The 17,480-nt window shown below is 36.8% G+C and overlaps 1 protein-coding gene across 1 annotated transcript in view; it reads left to right on the top strand.

The window, feature by feature from the left end:
- Window positions 1-14,111, top strand: part of LOC309841674 (uncharacterized protein) — a 44,591-nt gene extending 30,480 nt beyond the window's left edge. Inside the window, exon 5 of the mRNA XM_082684962.1 lies at window positions 14,068-14,111. Coding sequence (XP_082541088.1) covers window positions 14,068-14,086 — 19 coding nt within the window. The 3' untranslated portion in view covers window positions 14,087-14,111. The remainder of the gene's footprint in view (window positions 1-14,067) is intronic.
- The last annotated feature ends 3,369 nt before the right edge of the window (window positions 14,112-17,480 follow it).

Consider the following 17,480-nt stretch of genomic DNA (forward strand, 5'->3'; position numbering starts at 1 on the left):
AAGGCAGTAGTGGAGGAACAGAGGAACAAAAAAGACATAATATACAGCAACAGATAGAAAAATGGCAAGTGTAAATCCTAACTTATCAATGATTACATTAAATGTAAATGGATTAAGAGCACTAATGAAAAGGCAGAGAATGACAAAATACATTTTAAAACCAATTCATAAAAGCCAATATGATCCAACTCCATAGCATTTATAAGAGACATACCTTTAATTCAAAGACATAAATAGGCTTAAAGTAAAAGAATGTGAAAACAAAACAAAACAAAAGACAGTAACCAAAAATAGAGCTGGAGTGGTTATATCAATCTAGATATGGGCATTGGGGAGGGTATATGATATGGTGAGCGCTGTGAAGTGTGTAAACCTGGTGATTCACAGACCTGTATCCCTGGGGCTAATAATATATTAAATGTTTATAAAAAAAATTTTTTTTAAATTGCTACTAGAGACAGAGATAGTTTGAAGTGATAAAGGGGTCAATTCATCAAAAAGATATAACAATTATAAACATATTCTAAACCTAACAACAAAGACCTAATATAAATGAAACAATAACTGACAGAGAGAGAAAAAGACAATTAAACAATAATAGTTGAAAACTCCAATACCCCACTTTTGATAATGGATAGAAGAAGTAGACAAAAGATCAAAAAGCAGACCAAAGACTTGGACAACACTATAAAGAAACTAGATCTGATAGACATCTATAAAACACTCACCTATCTATAGAAAAATATACTTTCTTCACAAGTGTACACAGAACATTCTCCAGAAGAGACTATATGTATGGCCATAAATAAAATATCAATATTTTTTGAAGAACAGAAATCACATGATGTATGTTCTTGAATCAAAAAAGAATTAAATTAGAAATCTGTAACAGTGGGCACCTGGGTGTCTCAGTCAGTTGATCATCCATCTCTTGATCTCAGCTCAGGTGTTGGTCTCAGGGTTGTGAGTTCAAGCCCCACATTGGGATCCATGCTGGGTGTGGAGCCTATGAAAGAAAGAAAGGAAGAAAGAAAGAAAGATCTGTAACAGTAAGAAATTTGGGAAATTCAAAAATAGTAAAAGGGCACCTGGGTGACACAGTCTAGTTAAGTGTCTGCCTTTGGCTCAAGTCATGATCTTAGGGTCCTGGGACCAAGGCCCATGTCAGGCTCTCTGATTGGTGGGGAGTCTGCTTTTCCCTCTCCCTCTGTCCCTCTCCCATGACTCATGCTTTCTCTCTCAAATAAATGAACAAATTTTTTTAAAAAAAGCAGAAGTAAAAATTAAGATACACACTCCTGAATAACAAGCAGGCCAAAAATGAAATCACAAGGAAAAATTTAAAATACTTTGAAATGAGTAGAAATGAAAACATAACATACACACAGGCTGCAGGTAAAAACAGAAATGAAAACATAACATACATACAGACTGCAGGTAAAAACATTGATTAGCAGGAAATTTATGTCTGTAAATGCCTACATTAAAAACAAAGAAAAATTTCTAGTCAATAATGTGAACTTCTACATGAAGAAACTAAAAATAGAAGAGCAAACTAAACTCAAGAAAAGCTATAAATAGTAAGTAATGAAGGTGAGAATGGAATTAAATGAAACAGAAAATAGAAAAGTAACAGAGAAAAATCAATGAAACCAAAACTTGGTTGTTTGAAAAGATCGATGAAATTGACAAACTTTTAGTTAGAATAATCAAGAAAAAAAGGGAGAAGTCTCTAAATACCAAAATCAAGAATGAAAGAGGGGACAGTGATTCTATTAAAGTACAGAGGAAATAATATGAGAACACTATGACCATTTGTAGCTAATAATTAGATAACCTAAATGAGCAAATTTCTGTAAAAGACACAAGCTGCCAAAACTGATCCCAGAAGAACTAGAACATTTGAATAGATCTAAAACAAAGAGTTTTAATTAGGAATCAAAAAACTTCCCAGAAAAAAAAATCACCTCAGACCAGATGGCTTCACAGGTGAATTCTACCAAATAATTAAAAAAGAATTTATAACAATTATTTATAAATTCTTCAAAAAAATAGAAGAGGAGGAAATACTTTACAACTTATTTTATGAGGTCATTATTAATCTAATACAAAAACGTGACAAAGACATCATAAGAAAAGAAAATTATAGACCAATAGCCCTTATGAGTATAGACTGAAAAATCCTCAAAATACTAGCAAACCAAATTCAGCAACATATATAAGGACCAGACACATATGATGAGTAAATGGTACTCATTTACTGCAAGAATGCAAGGTGGTTTTAACATATAAAAACCAAATAATGTAAGACATCACATTAACAGTATAAAGAACAAAGCCCACATGATAAACTCAGTAGAGGCAGTAAAAGCATTTGACAAAAATCCAACACCTTTCATGATAAGAAAAGAAAATAATCAACAAACTGTGAAGTTTGTTAGGCCATATGTAAATGACCATCTACTAAAAACCCACAGCTAACATTATACCTGATGGTGAAGACTGAAAGCTTTCTCCCTAGGATTAGAACAAGACAAGGATGTTTACTCTCACCATTTCTATTTAGCATTGTTTTGGAGGTCCTAGCCAGGGTAATTAGGCAAGAAAAAAACATAAAAGCCATCCAGACTGGAAAGGAATGATCTCTATTTGCAGATGATATGATTTTATATATAGAAAATCATGAGGAATCAACAAAAACATAATAGTGCTAATAAACAAGTTCAGGAAAGTTGGTATATACAAGATAAAGATCAATTTACAAAAATCAGTAAAGTCATTTTCATTACTATACACTAGCACTGAACAACCTGAAAATGAAATTAAGAAAACAATTCCATATATAGTAGCATCAAGAATTTTAAAAATACTTTGGACTAAATTTAACATAAGAAGTGTAAGACTTATACACTGAAATTGCAAAACACTGACAGAAATTAAATATGATTTAAGTAAGTGAGAAGATATTTCACTTTCATTGGATGGCAGACTTACCACTATTAAGATGGCAATACTCCCCAAATTTATCTACAAATTCAACACAATTTCTATAAAAATTCCAGCTACCTTTTGGGGCAAAAACCGACCAGCTAATTCAAAAATCTATATGCAAATGCAAGGGACGAAGAATAGTCCAAAAAATCTTGAGAAAGAAAAACAAAATTGAAGAATTCATGCTTCCTAATCAAAGCTTACTACAAAGCAACTGTAATCGTGACTGTGATACTGGCATAGGTATGAACATATAGAACAATAGAATAAAATTCAGAGCTCAGGGAGAAAAATCTCCATACATTTATGGCCAATTAATTTTGGTCAAGAATGTCAAGACAATCAGATGAAAAAGAATAGTCCTTTCAGAAATGGTGCTGGGACAATGGATGGTCATACTCAAAAGAAAGCATTTGGATCCCTACCTTATACCATGTACAAATGAATTAAAAATGGAGCACTGACCGAAACATAAGAGCTCAAACTATAAACCTCTTAGAAGAATGTCTAGGTGTAAATCTTCATGACCTAAGAATAGCACTGATTTCTTAGATGTGACACTTCAGAACACAAGGAACTAAAGAAAAATAGATAAATTAGACTTCACAAAAATTAAAAGTGATTGTGCTTTAAAGATCACTATCAAGACAACCCACAGAATGGGAAAGGATAATTAAAAATTATATTTCTGATAGGTCTGGTATCCAGAGTATATAAAGCACTCTTAAAATTCAACAGTAGGGGCACCTGCATGGCTCAGTTATTAAGTGTCCGGCTTCGGCTCAGGTCATGATCCCAGGGTCCTGGGATCGAGCCCCGCATCGGGCTCCCTGCTCAGCGGGAACCCTGCTTCTCCCTCTCCCACTCCTCCTGCTTGTGTTCCCTCTTTCACTGTGTCTTCTATCAAGTGAATGAATGAAATCTTTAAAAAAAAAATTCAACAGTAAAAGACAATTAGCTCAATTAAGAAAGGGGCAAAGGATATGAATACTCATCTCAATAAAGAAGACAGATAAGCACATGAAAAGATGCTCAATATTATTAGTCAACAGGAAAATGCAAATCAAGAACAATGAGATGACCCTTCACATCCACTAGGATGGCTATAATAAAAAAGATAGACAATAACAAATATTGGGGGGATGTGAAGATAGAAATCTCATATATTGCTAGCAGAAGTGTGATGTGGTACAGCCACACTGCAAAACACTTTTGCAGTACCTCAAAAAATTGTTTATTTTTTAGTAATGTCTATACCCAACATGGGGCTTGAATTTACAATCCTGAGATCAAGAGTCAAATGTTCTCCTGACTGAGCTACCCAGGCAATAGTTCAAAAATTTAGAGTTATCATATGACCCAGCAGCTCCACTCCTAGATATATACCCAAGATAAGTGAAAACTTACATTCTCACAAAATTGTCCATAAATGTTCATAGCAGCAGTATTCATAATAGCCAAAAAGTACAAACAATGCAGTTATCTACTGTGTGATGAATGAATAAATAAAATGTGGTATATTATTTGTAAGGGATATTGATTGGCAATGGCAAAGTGAAATATTATTTTGGCAATAAAAAAGGATTAAATGCTGTTACATTCATGCTCCAACATGAATGAACCTAAGCAAAAGAAGCCAGACCCAAAAGAAGTCACAATGAAGTATCTAAAATTAAGTAAATGCATACAGACAGAAAGTAAATTAGTAATTGGCAGTGGCTGGGGCAGGTGGAAATGGGGAGTGACTGCTAACGGGTACAAGGTTTCTTTTGGGGTGATGAAAATATTCACCCCATATAGTTATGATGTTTACACCCTTTATGAATATGCTTTTTTAAAAAACCACTGACTTGTGACGCCTGCGTGGCTCAGTTGGTTAAGCCTCTGCCTTCAGCTCAGGTCATGATCCAGGGTCCTGGGATCAAACCCTGCACCGGGCTCCCTGCTTGGCAGGAAGTCTGCTTCTCCCTCTGCCTGCCACTCCCCCTGCTTGTGCTTGCACATGTTCGTTCTCTCTTTCTCTGACAAATAAATAAAATCTTAAAAAGCAAACAAACCAACAAACAAAACACTGAATTGTACATTTTAAAAAAGAGTGGATTTTTATTGTACATGAATATCTCAATCAAAAAATAAAACCTGAAGGCATAACAACTTTCCTCCAGGGAATAAAGGACTCATGTTCCCTACAACATAATGAAGAGTCAGGATTATTTAGGCATGCCCAAGCAAATCTCTGTAATTTAAATGATAAGCAAAGAATTCTACCAGCATCTAGGATGGAGAAAAACAACCTTAAAAAGACCAAAAAATGAAATGGCCTCAGACTTCTCTATAGCAATATGTGATAGACTATAAGCAAGTTGACAAAGCTTTGAAAGAAAATGTTCTTATTCATCATGAAGACAGCAAAAATATTCTCAGATAACTAAGAATTTAGAAAGCATGCAACTACAAAGCCATCCTGAAAAATTTACTCAAATTCATGAGGACAACTGAATTTCACAGACAGAAAAATGAAGTTGGATCTATACCTTATACATATAGGAAAATTAACTCAACATGGATCAATGACCTAAATGGGTAAACACTGAAACCATAATGCTCTTAGCAGAAAACAGGGGAAAAGCTTCATGACTTTGGATTTGGTAATGACCTCTTAGATAGGACGCCAAAAGCATAGGTGACAAAAGTAAAAACAAATTAGACTATATCAAAACTCAAACCTTGTGCATGAAAGGGCATCATCAAAAGAGTGAAAGAAAACATACAGAGTGGGAGAAAATATTTGCAAATCACTCTGATAGAAGATTGATATACAGAATATGTGAAGAACTCTTAGGACTCAACAAAAAAGAAACTCAGTTTAAAAATGGGCAAAGGACTTGAATAATTGTTTAGCCAAAGAGCTTCAAGTAGCCAAAAAGCACATGAAAAAGATATTCAGCATTGCTAATCATTACAAAGGCAAATCAAAACCCACAATGAGTTAACACTGCACATCCATTAGAATGGCTATAATTTAAGAAACGAAAATAACAGTGATGTTGGTGAGTGTGTGGAGAAATTAGAACTGTGTGCATTGTTGCTAGAAATGTAAAATAGTGCAGCCAATGTGAAAAACGGTATAGCAATTCCTCAAAAAATTACACATATAATTACCATGAGATAGAAATTCTGAATACTCCAAAGAAATCAAAGCAGAAACTCAAACAGATATTGTAAACTTATATTCATGGAAGCATGATTCACAGTTCCCAAAAAGTAGAAGCAATCCAAGTGTTTATAAAATAAAATGGGGTGTACAATACAATGGAACAGAATGTAATCTGAAAAGGAAGAAAATTCTGACACCGTGCTATGACAGGGATGAATCTTCAGCACATGTTGTGTGAAATAAGTCAATCACAAAAGCACAAAGACTGTATGATTCCACCTATATGAGATACCTAAAGTAAGCAAATTCATACAAAGTAGAACAGTAGCTCCCAGAGGCTAGGGAGAGAAAGAATGGACATTTAGTGTTTAATGAATAGAGTTTCAGTTGGGGAAGATAAAACAGCTCTTGAGATGAACGGGTGGTGATGTTGTATAACGATGTCAATGTACATAATGTCACACGACTTTACACCTAAAAATGGATAAAATGCTGAATTTTACGTTATATATATTTTATCACATAAGAAACATAATCTGTATAGAAAAACATAGACTATGCATAACATAGTAAGGAAATATACAAGCCAGAAAAATAAGATGGCAGAAGCTCAAAATATCAGTTATGACAATAAATGTTAGCAGGTTAAACTCCCTCAAAGACTCCCACTAAGAACGCAATGATTTCAATTTCCTCCTCTTTTTAGTAAACACTATAACGATGTAATAGTCAAACAAGAATCTTTTGTGCCATTACTAACATTAAGAACAATCATATGAAACATATATTACTAAGAAGTTAAAAAAAAATGTTGGCAAAAACACAATGGTGGTAGAAGTTTTAACATGCTTCTTTCAGTCTTTGGCAGATCACCGAGGCAAAAATAAAATGGGCAATCTTATTAAGTGCTCATAAAAATTGTGTAAAGGGCACCTGGCTGGCTCAGTTCATAGAGCATGCAACTCTTGATCTTGGGGTTCAAGCCTCACATTGGGTGAAGAGATGACTTAAAAATAAAATTGTGTAAAATTTTTAAAATTGTGTAAAATCATGGTGAAGAGAATCTTAAATATTCTGAAAAGAAATCGTCCTGGCTACATCTTTTGCCCAGTGAAAAACAATGGAAAAAAAAAATAGTGATCATATGCAAAACAATTCCAACCACTTGGAAATATTTTTTAAATAATTAAAACAAAGAGACACTTATAGAATACTTGAGCTTATCTCACCAAGTAAAAAGATGATTACAATATACAAAATAAGAATCAGACACAGACACAAAATACGGAGAGATTACTCTGCTAAACCATATGCTAAATCAATTTAAAATATGATGATGTTTTAGAAAAAAATTAATTAGAAAAATTGACTCAAACGAAGTCACATTTCTAGGGAAACCACTAGAGAAGAGACGATAACATTGTTAAGAAGGTCCAGGGCTCAATTTACTGGTAATTCCTTTAAATTTCCAGGGGATATATAGTTCCCATACATTTTTTAACAGAGCCCCAGAAAAACAGAAAATACTCCTTGGCATACATCCAGACTTTACAAATGAAAGCATTTGTCATTTTTGCCGCTGATCTAACTGACAAAATGCTACTCATAAGATTGAAATCTCCTTCTTACTGTCTTTCTCTACACCATTCCCTCCTACCCACTTCCCTTCTTCCACCCAAACAACCTTGTCCCCTCCTGAGCTCCGGATGCTTACAGGCTCTGAGATCAAGGTGGCATTTTTAATCAGTAAGGACAAGATTGACAACAGCAAATGATGGAAAGGAACAGGCTCACTTCTTCAGAGGAAAAGAAAGCCGGGTCCCTACATTCCTCCATATACCAAAATAAATTCCAAGTAAATTAAAGAGTTAAATATTAAAAACAAATCATAGAAAGAACCAGAAAAAAAAAAAAAAAAGGAGATGAACATTTATCTAAGCTTGTGTGTGTGAGGAATACATGCTGAAGGTGTAGAAAATTTCAACTGAAGATTCAAAACTTCAAAATTAGAAAACATAATTTCACAGTATAGAACAAGCAGAGAACCTACATAGTCAATTCACAAAAGGAATGATTAACAAACACGAAAACTACTGCATCTCCAGTTACCGCAAACATGTAAACATTCTAACAATGAGATACACCCTTTATCTCCCCACCAATTTAGTAATTTGGTAAAAATCAGAAAAAGGTAATAGTGTTTTGGAGGCTGTGAGGAGTCTGTCCTCATATATTAACAACTGCAGTATAAGCTTGATGAGGGAACAGAAGCAGAGCTAGGACAGAGCAGAAGCTGACTCCACACAACCCCCACCTGCCACAGGATTTAAGTGACATTCCTCAGGCACTCCTAGCCGCCCAAAAGCTAAGGAAAGGGAAAAAAAATTAGTTAACTTGGAGAGATCACAATTCTGTAAGCCATGAGTCTCCCTCAGTTTACAAATGTGTTAGCAATTTACAAGAATAAAGCATTTCTATCAATAACCTAGCTTCCAGAAGGAAATGTAGATACTGTTAAATGTCCTTATGACTTGCAACCCATTGACAGATAAGAGAAGCAGGGCAGAGGGAACTGTTCCTCCAGGAAGTGCCCAGCGACCTTAACTTGACAATGGCAAGGCCTCCATTATCTTGTAGATCCTCTTTAGCGTTTGAAAGTTCTTTTGAAACCTCCCTTTTCTCCTGACTTCTCAGACTATATAATCAGCCACACCTGACAACCCTGGGCAGCAGCTCTTTCTGCCCACAGGTCCTGTCCCCGAGCTTTAATAAAACCACGGGTTTGCTCCAAAGGTATCTCAAGAATTCTTTCTTGGTTGTTGTCTTTGGACCACACCCCACCGAACCTCACCTATATTCCAAAACCACATCAAACTGATATGGCAATTTTCATTCAAATTTAAAAGTCATGGCCACTAGCCCAATGAGTCTACATCTTAAAATTTATCTGAAGGAAACATGAGAGGTATGTTAACTTTCTCTATACTTCATTTATAATAGGAAAAATGAACATAAACTACGTATCTAGTAATTGAACATTGGCTGTAAGTTAATAATAAGTCTGATGGAAGACTATCCAACCTTTAAAAATTACATAGTAAAAGGACATTTAGTAATAACATAAAAAGGTTAGGAACATATTGACAAATGGGAAAGAAGCAGGTCATGAAACCCTACCCCTATGTGGAGGTTAGGAGTCATTTTTCTGGGTGATGGGATTATATCTAATTTTTATTCTCATATTAGCTGTTTTTTCATTATATGAACTTTTAAAAAATAATATATTTCTTTTTATAATCAGAAAAAAGATACACTATGCATATAATCAAACTCAATATTCAGAGCAGATGATGTTGAGAAAGCTCAGGGAGAGTGTATGAAGTGAAAGGGTAAAGGCTAGCACCCAGGTGAACAACTGAGTAAGAGTGAGTCTGGTGGTAAAGCTTGGTCCTTACAAGGAGACCTGTCCATTAATCTGAAGGGTGGTGCATAGAATATGTAACTGAATTTGTTTTCCTGGTCCATTATCTAAGGCTTCCTTAGGTTTATATGATTTAAATGCTGAACATACCCAGGGCAGAGCAAACTCTTTTCCTGAGAACATCCAAAGAATCCTCAAGGATCGTTCTCTCTCCCTTGTGGCCCAGAGCTTGGTGAAACCAGGGCCCCTGGCTTCCTCTCTGCAGTACCCTTGTAGAGGTCTAGATGAAACAGAACACACAGACACACACCCTTCCCAATGACCTCTCTCACACTTATCCCTCCAAGCAGGTTCCAGCGTGGGAAGAAACGAGATGGGTTGAGCAGGGTTAGAGTAAGTGATTTTTTTATAATCCTTCTCCTCCTACCCCAGCCGGAGGGTACAACCTCCTCCGGACCCCAGCCGCCTCAGAAAAGTGGAGTGGGAGGAGGGAGACAGTTTCTAGGCATTCCTCATTGGGAAATGCAGATCTTCAAGTACAATAAAGGAGAGGGGAGTAGTTTTACAAAAGTCTTACCTCCTCATAGTATTCCATTGTGTATATATACCACATCTTCTTGATCCATTCATCTGTTGATGGACATCTAGGTTCTTTCCATAGTTTGGCTATTGTGGACATTGCTGCTATAAACATTCGGGTGCACGTGCCCCTTTGGATCACTACGTTTGTATCTTTAGGGTAAATACCCAATAGTGCAAAACCTGGTGATTCATAGACCTGTACCCCTGGGGATAAAAATATATGTTTATAAAAAAATAAAAAATTTATAAAAAAAAAAAAGTCTTACCTCCTGAGCTACGTGATTACTTGCCAAATAAAGTGGTTCAGATGAAGATAATGTTTTCTTGAAACATTCTAGATCAGCTACATTTTTGGAAAAAATACGACACCATGAGAGTTTACTTCTTTTTTTTATCACTTTTTAAAAACATGTGTACTAAGTCCTTGTCTTTTTTTTTTTTTTTTAACTTTTTATTTTTTATAAACATATATTTTTATCCCCAGGGGTACAGGTCTGTGAATCACCAGGTTTACACACTTCACAGCACTCACCAAAGCACATACCCTCCCCAATGTCCATAATCCCACCCCCTTCTCCCAAACCCCCTCCCCCCAGCAACCCTCAGTTTGTTTGTGAGATTAAGAGTCACTTATGGTTTGTCTCCCTCCCAATCCCATCTTGTTTCATTTATTCTTCTCCTACCCACTTAAGCCTCCATGTTGCATCACCACTTCCTCATATCAGGGAGATCATATGATAGTTGTCTTTCTCTGCTTGACTTATTTCGCTAAGCATGATACGCTCTAGTTCCATCCATGTTGTCGCAAATGGCAAGACTTCATTTCTTTTGATGGCTGCATAGTATTCCATTGTGTATATATACCACATCTTCTTGATCCATTCATCTGTGGATGGACATCTAGGTTCTTTCCATAGTTGGCTATTGTGGACATTGCTGCTATAAACATTCGGGTGCATGTGCCCCTTTGGATCACTACGTTTGTATCTTTAGGGTAAATACCCAATAGTGCAATTGCTGGGTCATAGGGCAGTTCTATTTTCAACATTCTGAGGAACCTCCATGCTGTTTTCCAGAGTGGCTGCACCAGCTTGCATTCCCACCAACAGTGTAGGAGGGTTCCCCTTTCTCCACATCCTCGCCAGCATCTGTCATTTCCTGACTTGTTGATTTTAGCCATTCTGACTGGTGTGAGGTGATATCTCATTGTGGTTTTGATTTGTATTTCCCTGATGCCGAGTGATATGGAGCACTTTTTCATGTGTCTGTTGGCCATCTGGATGTCTTCTTTGCAGAAATGTCTGTTCATGTCTTCTGCCCATTTCTTGATTGGATTATTTGTTCTTTGGGTGTTGAGTTTGCTAAGTTCTTTATAGATTCTGGACACTAGTCCTTTATCTGATATGTCGTTTGCAAATATCTTCTCCCATTCTGTCAGTTGTCTTTTGATTTTGTTAACTGTTTCCTTTGCTGTGCAAAAGCTTTTGATCTTGATGAAATCCCAATAGTTCATTTTTTCCCTTGCTTCCCTTGCCTTTTGCGTTGTTCCTAGGAAGATGTTGCTGCGGCAGAGGTCGAAGAGGTTGCTGCCTGTGTTCTCCTCAAGGATTTTGATGGATTCCTTTCGCACATTGAGGTCCTTCATCCATTTTGAGTCTATTTTTGTGTGTGGTGTAAGGAAATGGTCCAATTTCATTTTTCTACATGTGGCTGTCCAATTTTCCCAGCACCATTTATTGAAGAGGCTGTCTTTTTTCCATTGGACATTCTTTCCTGCTTTGTCGAAGATGAGTTGACCATAGATTTGAGGGTCTATTTCTGGGCTCTCTATTCTGTTCCATTGATCTATGTGTCTGTTTTTGTGCCAGTACCATGCTGTCTTGATGATGACAGCTTTGTAATAGAGCTTGAAGTCCGGAATTGTGATGCCACCAACGTTGGCTTTCTTTTTCAATATCCCTTTGGCTATTCGAGGTCTTTTCTGGTTCCATATAAATTTTAGCATTATTTGTTCCATTTCTTTGAAAAAGATGGATGGTACTTTGATAGGAATTGCATTAAATGTGTAGATTGCTTTAGGTAGCATAGACATTTTCACAATATTTATTCTTCCAATCCAGGAGCATGGAACATTTTTCCATTTCTTTGTGTCTTCCTCAATTTCTTTCATGAGTACTTTATAGTTTTCTGAGTATAGATTCTGTGTCTCTTTGGTTAGGTTTATTCCTAGGTATCTTATGGTTTTGGATGCAATTGTAAATGGGATTGACTCCTTAATATCTCTTTCTTCTGTCTTGCTGTTGGTGTAGAGAAATGCAACTGATTTCTGTGCCTAAGTCCTTGTCTTAAAGGACTGTCTTTGGCAGTTCCTAAGCGGTACCATTTACTGAAGCCCTCCTACTTGGCAGTTGGAATTGAACCTACATATTGCGTGGTAATCAGCACAACAGACTTACAATAAAGATGGTATTATTAACATTCCATGTAAGGAAGAAGAAAATGAGAGTAAGCCTACCTGCTTCTAAAACCATATTCATGTGGTATTATGAAGACTGTAAAATGTACTTGAAATATCTTTGAGGAATATTTTGATCTATTCCAAAGCTAACACTTATTACACATCAAATAAAGATGTTTAATGACAAATTGTGGGGGGGTAATGGTGGCAGTTGGGAAGGCCTAGTTGGTTTGCTCTGGGGTTTGAATTGTGGCTAATCTGATAAGAGGAGAGAGTATTTGTAAGAGAAAATGTTTACATTTCCCTTTGCTGTTAGCAGCAAGCTGTTTCTCCCCAGATGACAGGTTTTAGCCCGTTAATTAATTTTAATTATTGGCATAATTAAAGGCATACACTGAGAGCTTAGAAGCTATAGGACTTAGACTTCCCTTGAAATCACTAGCAGAAATCTCAGCCTCAGATCTCACTTCTCAAGAAATTCCTCCTTGAAAAGGAAACCCTTCCTGTTACTAGCCAGTTTCTTAGACTTGGATCCCAGAGATTTTTTAATCCCTCCCCCAGGCCTTTTCACCTTTGCTGTACTTCAACCCTTCCCACATCCCATTGTAGGTCAAAGACTCTGGGAAGGCTCACTGGTTTGGCAACCTGCCCTAAATTTTTTTTTTTTTTTTTAGGGTTTTATTTATTTGACAGGGCACAAGCCGAAGGCAGGCAGAAGGAGAGGGAGAAGCAGGCTCCCCACTGAGCAAGGAGCACGATGTGGGGCTCGATCCCAGAACCCTGGGATCGTGACCTGAGTCAAAGGCAGACGCTTAACCAACTGAGCCACCCAGGTGACCCCTCACTGATTTTTGATAATGCCAAGCCTCTAACAGGCACACAGTAGGCCACAATAAATCTTTCCTGAATGAACTTGGTGGAATGGCAAGTTAATAGTAGCCAAAGGGCAACCGAAGAGACAAAAAGAACTTTTCTATCTCCTCTAGGAGATCATAACTGGATTTGGCCCATTAATGAAGAATCTGAATCTTGACAAGCTTCTCAATCCATATTATTATGTTTTTTCTCAATCCATATTATTGACTGACAAATGTGTTTCTCCATTCATTTAATTCTGGAGAAAAAAAATCTCAATGGTTCTAAAATACAATAACTAGAATATTTCTTAAAATGGTCTGCCTACAAAAGGAGTCCAATCAAAATGTCTGAGCCTTTCTCTAAAATCAAGAAGGCAAGAAACAACAAGTATTGGCAAGGATGTGGAGAAAACGGAGCACTTGTGCACCGTTGGTAGAAATGTATATTTGTGCAGTCACTGTGGAAAACAGTAAGGAGGTTCCTCAAAAAACAAAAAAATAGAAATACTATATGATCCAATAACTTCACTATTAGGTATTTACCCAGGGAAAAACAAAACACTAATTCAAAAAGATATATGCATCTCTATGTTCACTGCAGAATTATTTACAATAGCTAAGACACGGAAGCAACCTAAGTGTCCACCAAAAGACAAATGGATAAAGAAAATGTGTTGTAGGGCGCCTGGGTGGCTCAGTGGTTTAAGCCGCTGCCTTCGGCTCAGGTCATGATCTCAGAGTCCTGGGATCTAGTCCCGCATCGGGCTCACTGCTCAGCAGAGAGCCTGCTTCCCTCTCTCTCTCTCTCTGCCTGCCTCTCCATCTACTTGTGATTTCTCTCTGTCAAATAAATAAATAAAATCTTTAAAAAAAAAAAAAAAAAAAAAAAAAAAAAGAAAATGTGTTGTATGTATATGATGGAATATTACACAGCCATAAAAAGATGAGGTCATGCCATTTGAGACATGGATGGACCTAGAGGGTATGTTACATGGAATAAATCAGACTAGAAAGACAAATACCATATGATTCACTCATAAATGTAATCTAAAAAAATAACAAATGGGGTGCCTGGGTGGCTCAGTTGGTTAAACATCCGACTTATTTTCAGCTCAGGTCATGATCTTGGGGTCATGAGACTGAGCCCCTTGTCTAGCTCTGAGGTGAGCACGACACCTGCTTGGGATTCTCTCTCTCCCTCTCTCTGTCCTGCTCTACTCGTGCTCTGTCTGCCTCTCTCTTTCTCAAAAAAATAGAAAATAAAAAGTAAAAATTAAACTAACAAAAAGCAGATTCAGAACTGTAAGTACACAGAACAAACTGCTGATTGCCAGAGGGTTGTGCCAAATGGGGGAGAGGAAGAGGAGATACAGGCCTCCAGTTATAGAATGAGTAAGTCACAGGAATAAAAAGCAGAGTCTAAGGAATATAGTCAGTGATATTATAATTACAATATAATAGAACAGATGGTCGCTCTATTTGTGGTGAACCCAGCATAATGTATAAACTTGTCCAATCACAAAGTTTTATACCTGAAACTAATGTCACGTTGTATGCCAACTACATTCACACACACACACACACACACACACACACACACGCACACACACTCACAGTCTGAATTCTGGTTTCAAGACCCATGTCTGTTCTCAGCTTAACTGTTCTTGCCCTGAAGCTTGTCCTCAAAGTCTTTGAAAGAGAAGTGTCCCCTTTCGCTTGAATTAACTCTTGAATTAATGTATTTAATATGGTGACATGGCGGGCGGAATTTGATGCACAAAGGTTGCCATCCCCACTGCCAACATTATCAGCCAGCAGCTCATGGAAACAAGACCTGGCTAGAATCAAGAACCCTGCAAGAATCAGAGTAGTATAGCAACCCCTTAAGAAGTGAAGTCAGATGATCCAGGCTTTGCCAATTATTATTTGCATGACTTGGGAAAGTTACTTAACTGTTTTCTCATCCATAAAAATGGAATCGATAATATACATTCCAAAGTTTTCTTCTGAGGATTAGATTTACCAAGGAATATAAATTTTTAGAACAATGCTCAGTATGTTTTATTTCTTTTAACTTAGAACCTAGATTAGAATATAGTACCTAGTAGATACTCAAAATATTTGATGAATAAATGTGATTTCTTTTTCCCTTCCTGAAATAATCCCTAGAATACTAGAAACTAGGTAAGGGAATCTTTTGATGTTTTGTGCACATCTTCCAGGATAAACTTGAAGCTATCTGGGGTGGTATGAAGTGCTTAAAAGAAATTGAGACACACAAAGCTTGGGTGGCCACCCCATTTCTTACTGGATGCTATTTTATGACACCTTTTCAATTAAACTTGATTCTATTCTTGTACTTAACTCAAGTATCTTGTTCCACAAGACCAAACCAACATAAACTTTACTCCTTGAAAAAACTTTCCTCCAAATTCTCAGCTGCCTCCCTAGGCCCGTCTCTCTTCTCATCAGCCCACTCCCAGCCTCATCCCTCTCCAGATGGACTGGATTGGGAAGATTATAAATTCTTTCAGTGTGGGAAATTTGTCTCTGTGTGAAGATGTTTGGGAGGCTATTTACAAATTAATGAATAGCGCCTTCTGGGATGTTGCAGACTGGAGAAATAAAGACAACTATTTATTGTCCAACTTCCCCCTCAGGCTTTATTCCCAGTTGTTTTCAGGTATGTCTTCATCCCTTTGACAAAGCATTCCTCTAATAAATCAAAGGTGACCTACATATTAGTCAACATACAAGAGCCAGTCTTTCAGTTACCTAGAAAACAGAAAAACCTAGACATTGATCCAACTCCTAATGATTTTTTTTCCCCTGAATGTACTGATGCCAGGAATCAAACTGAGACCTTTTCTAAACCTTTTACATGCTTCCATTAGATGAACTATTGTAGAAGACCTGGATGTTACAACATTGATGGTTATACCAAAAATTCCTTAATTTAGGAATTAAGATCATACTCTCTATGGGGGCAGGGAAATGTCTCCATTAAAAAAAAAAAATCACCAAACTCTTATTCTGGGGCGCCTGGGTGGCTCAGTCAGTTAAGATCTGCCTTCAGCTCAGATCATGATCTCAGGGTTCTCGGATTGAGTCCCACATCAAGGCTCCCTGCTCGATGGACAGCCTGCTTCTCCCTCTCCACCGTTGGTATGCTCTCATGTTCTCTCTCTCTCAAATAAATAAATAAAATCTTAAAAAAAATGAATAAAATCTTAAAAAAAAATTATTCTGTAACAGGATGAATGGTATTTGGTAATAAGTCTATAAATACATGGACAAGATTATTATTATTAGTTTTTTATTATTTTTACAACACCACTGACTATATTCTCTATGCTGTACTTTACATCCCCATGACTTCTTCATTCCATAACTAGAAACCTGGACCTCCCACTCTCCTTCCCCCATTTTACCCATCCCTCTACTCCTTCCCCTCTGTCAACCATCAATTTGTTCTCTGCATTATAGGGTCTGTTTTTGATTTTTGTTCATTTCCTAGATTTCACATATAAGTAAAATCATATAGTATTTGTTTCTCTGACTTATCTCACTTATCAAAATACCCTCTAGGTCCATCCTAACAACATCCTTGTTGTTACAAACAAGAAGATTTCATTCTTTTTTTTTATGGCTCAGTAATATCTCATTTTGTGTGTGTGTAAATATGTATACACACAAAAAAAATGGGATGTAAATATGTATACACAAACAAAAAGTATATACCACATCTTCCCATATTTTGACTATTGTAAATAATGCTCCGGGTGCCTGGGTGGTTCAGTCGGTTAAACAGCCGACTCCGCTCAGGTCATGATTTCAGTGTCCTGGGACTGAGCCCTGTGTCTGGCTCTTTGCTTAGTGGGGAGTCTGCTTCAGAATTCTCTTTCTCTCTCTGCTCCTCCTCCTCTCTAAATTAAATAAATGAATCTCTAAAAAAGTAATGTTCCAATAAAAAAGGGGTGCACATATCTTTTTGAGTTGGTGTTTTCATTTTCT

Source organism: Mustela nivalis (genome assembly GCF_964662115.1).
Source record: "Mustela nivalis genome assembly, chromosome: 10".
In the NCBI taxonomy this organism is placed as follows: domain Eukaryota; kingdom Metazoa; phylum Chordata; class Mammalia; order Carnivora; family Mustelidae; genus Mustela; species Mustela nivalis.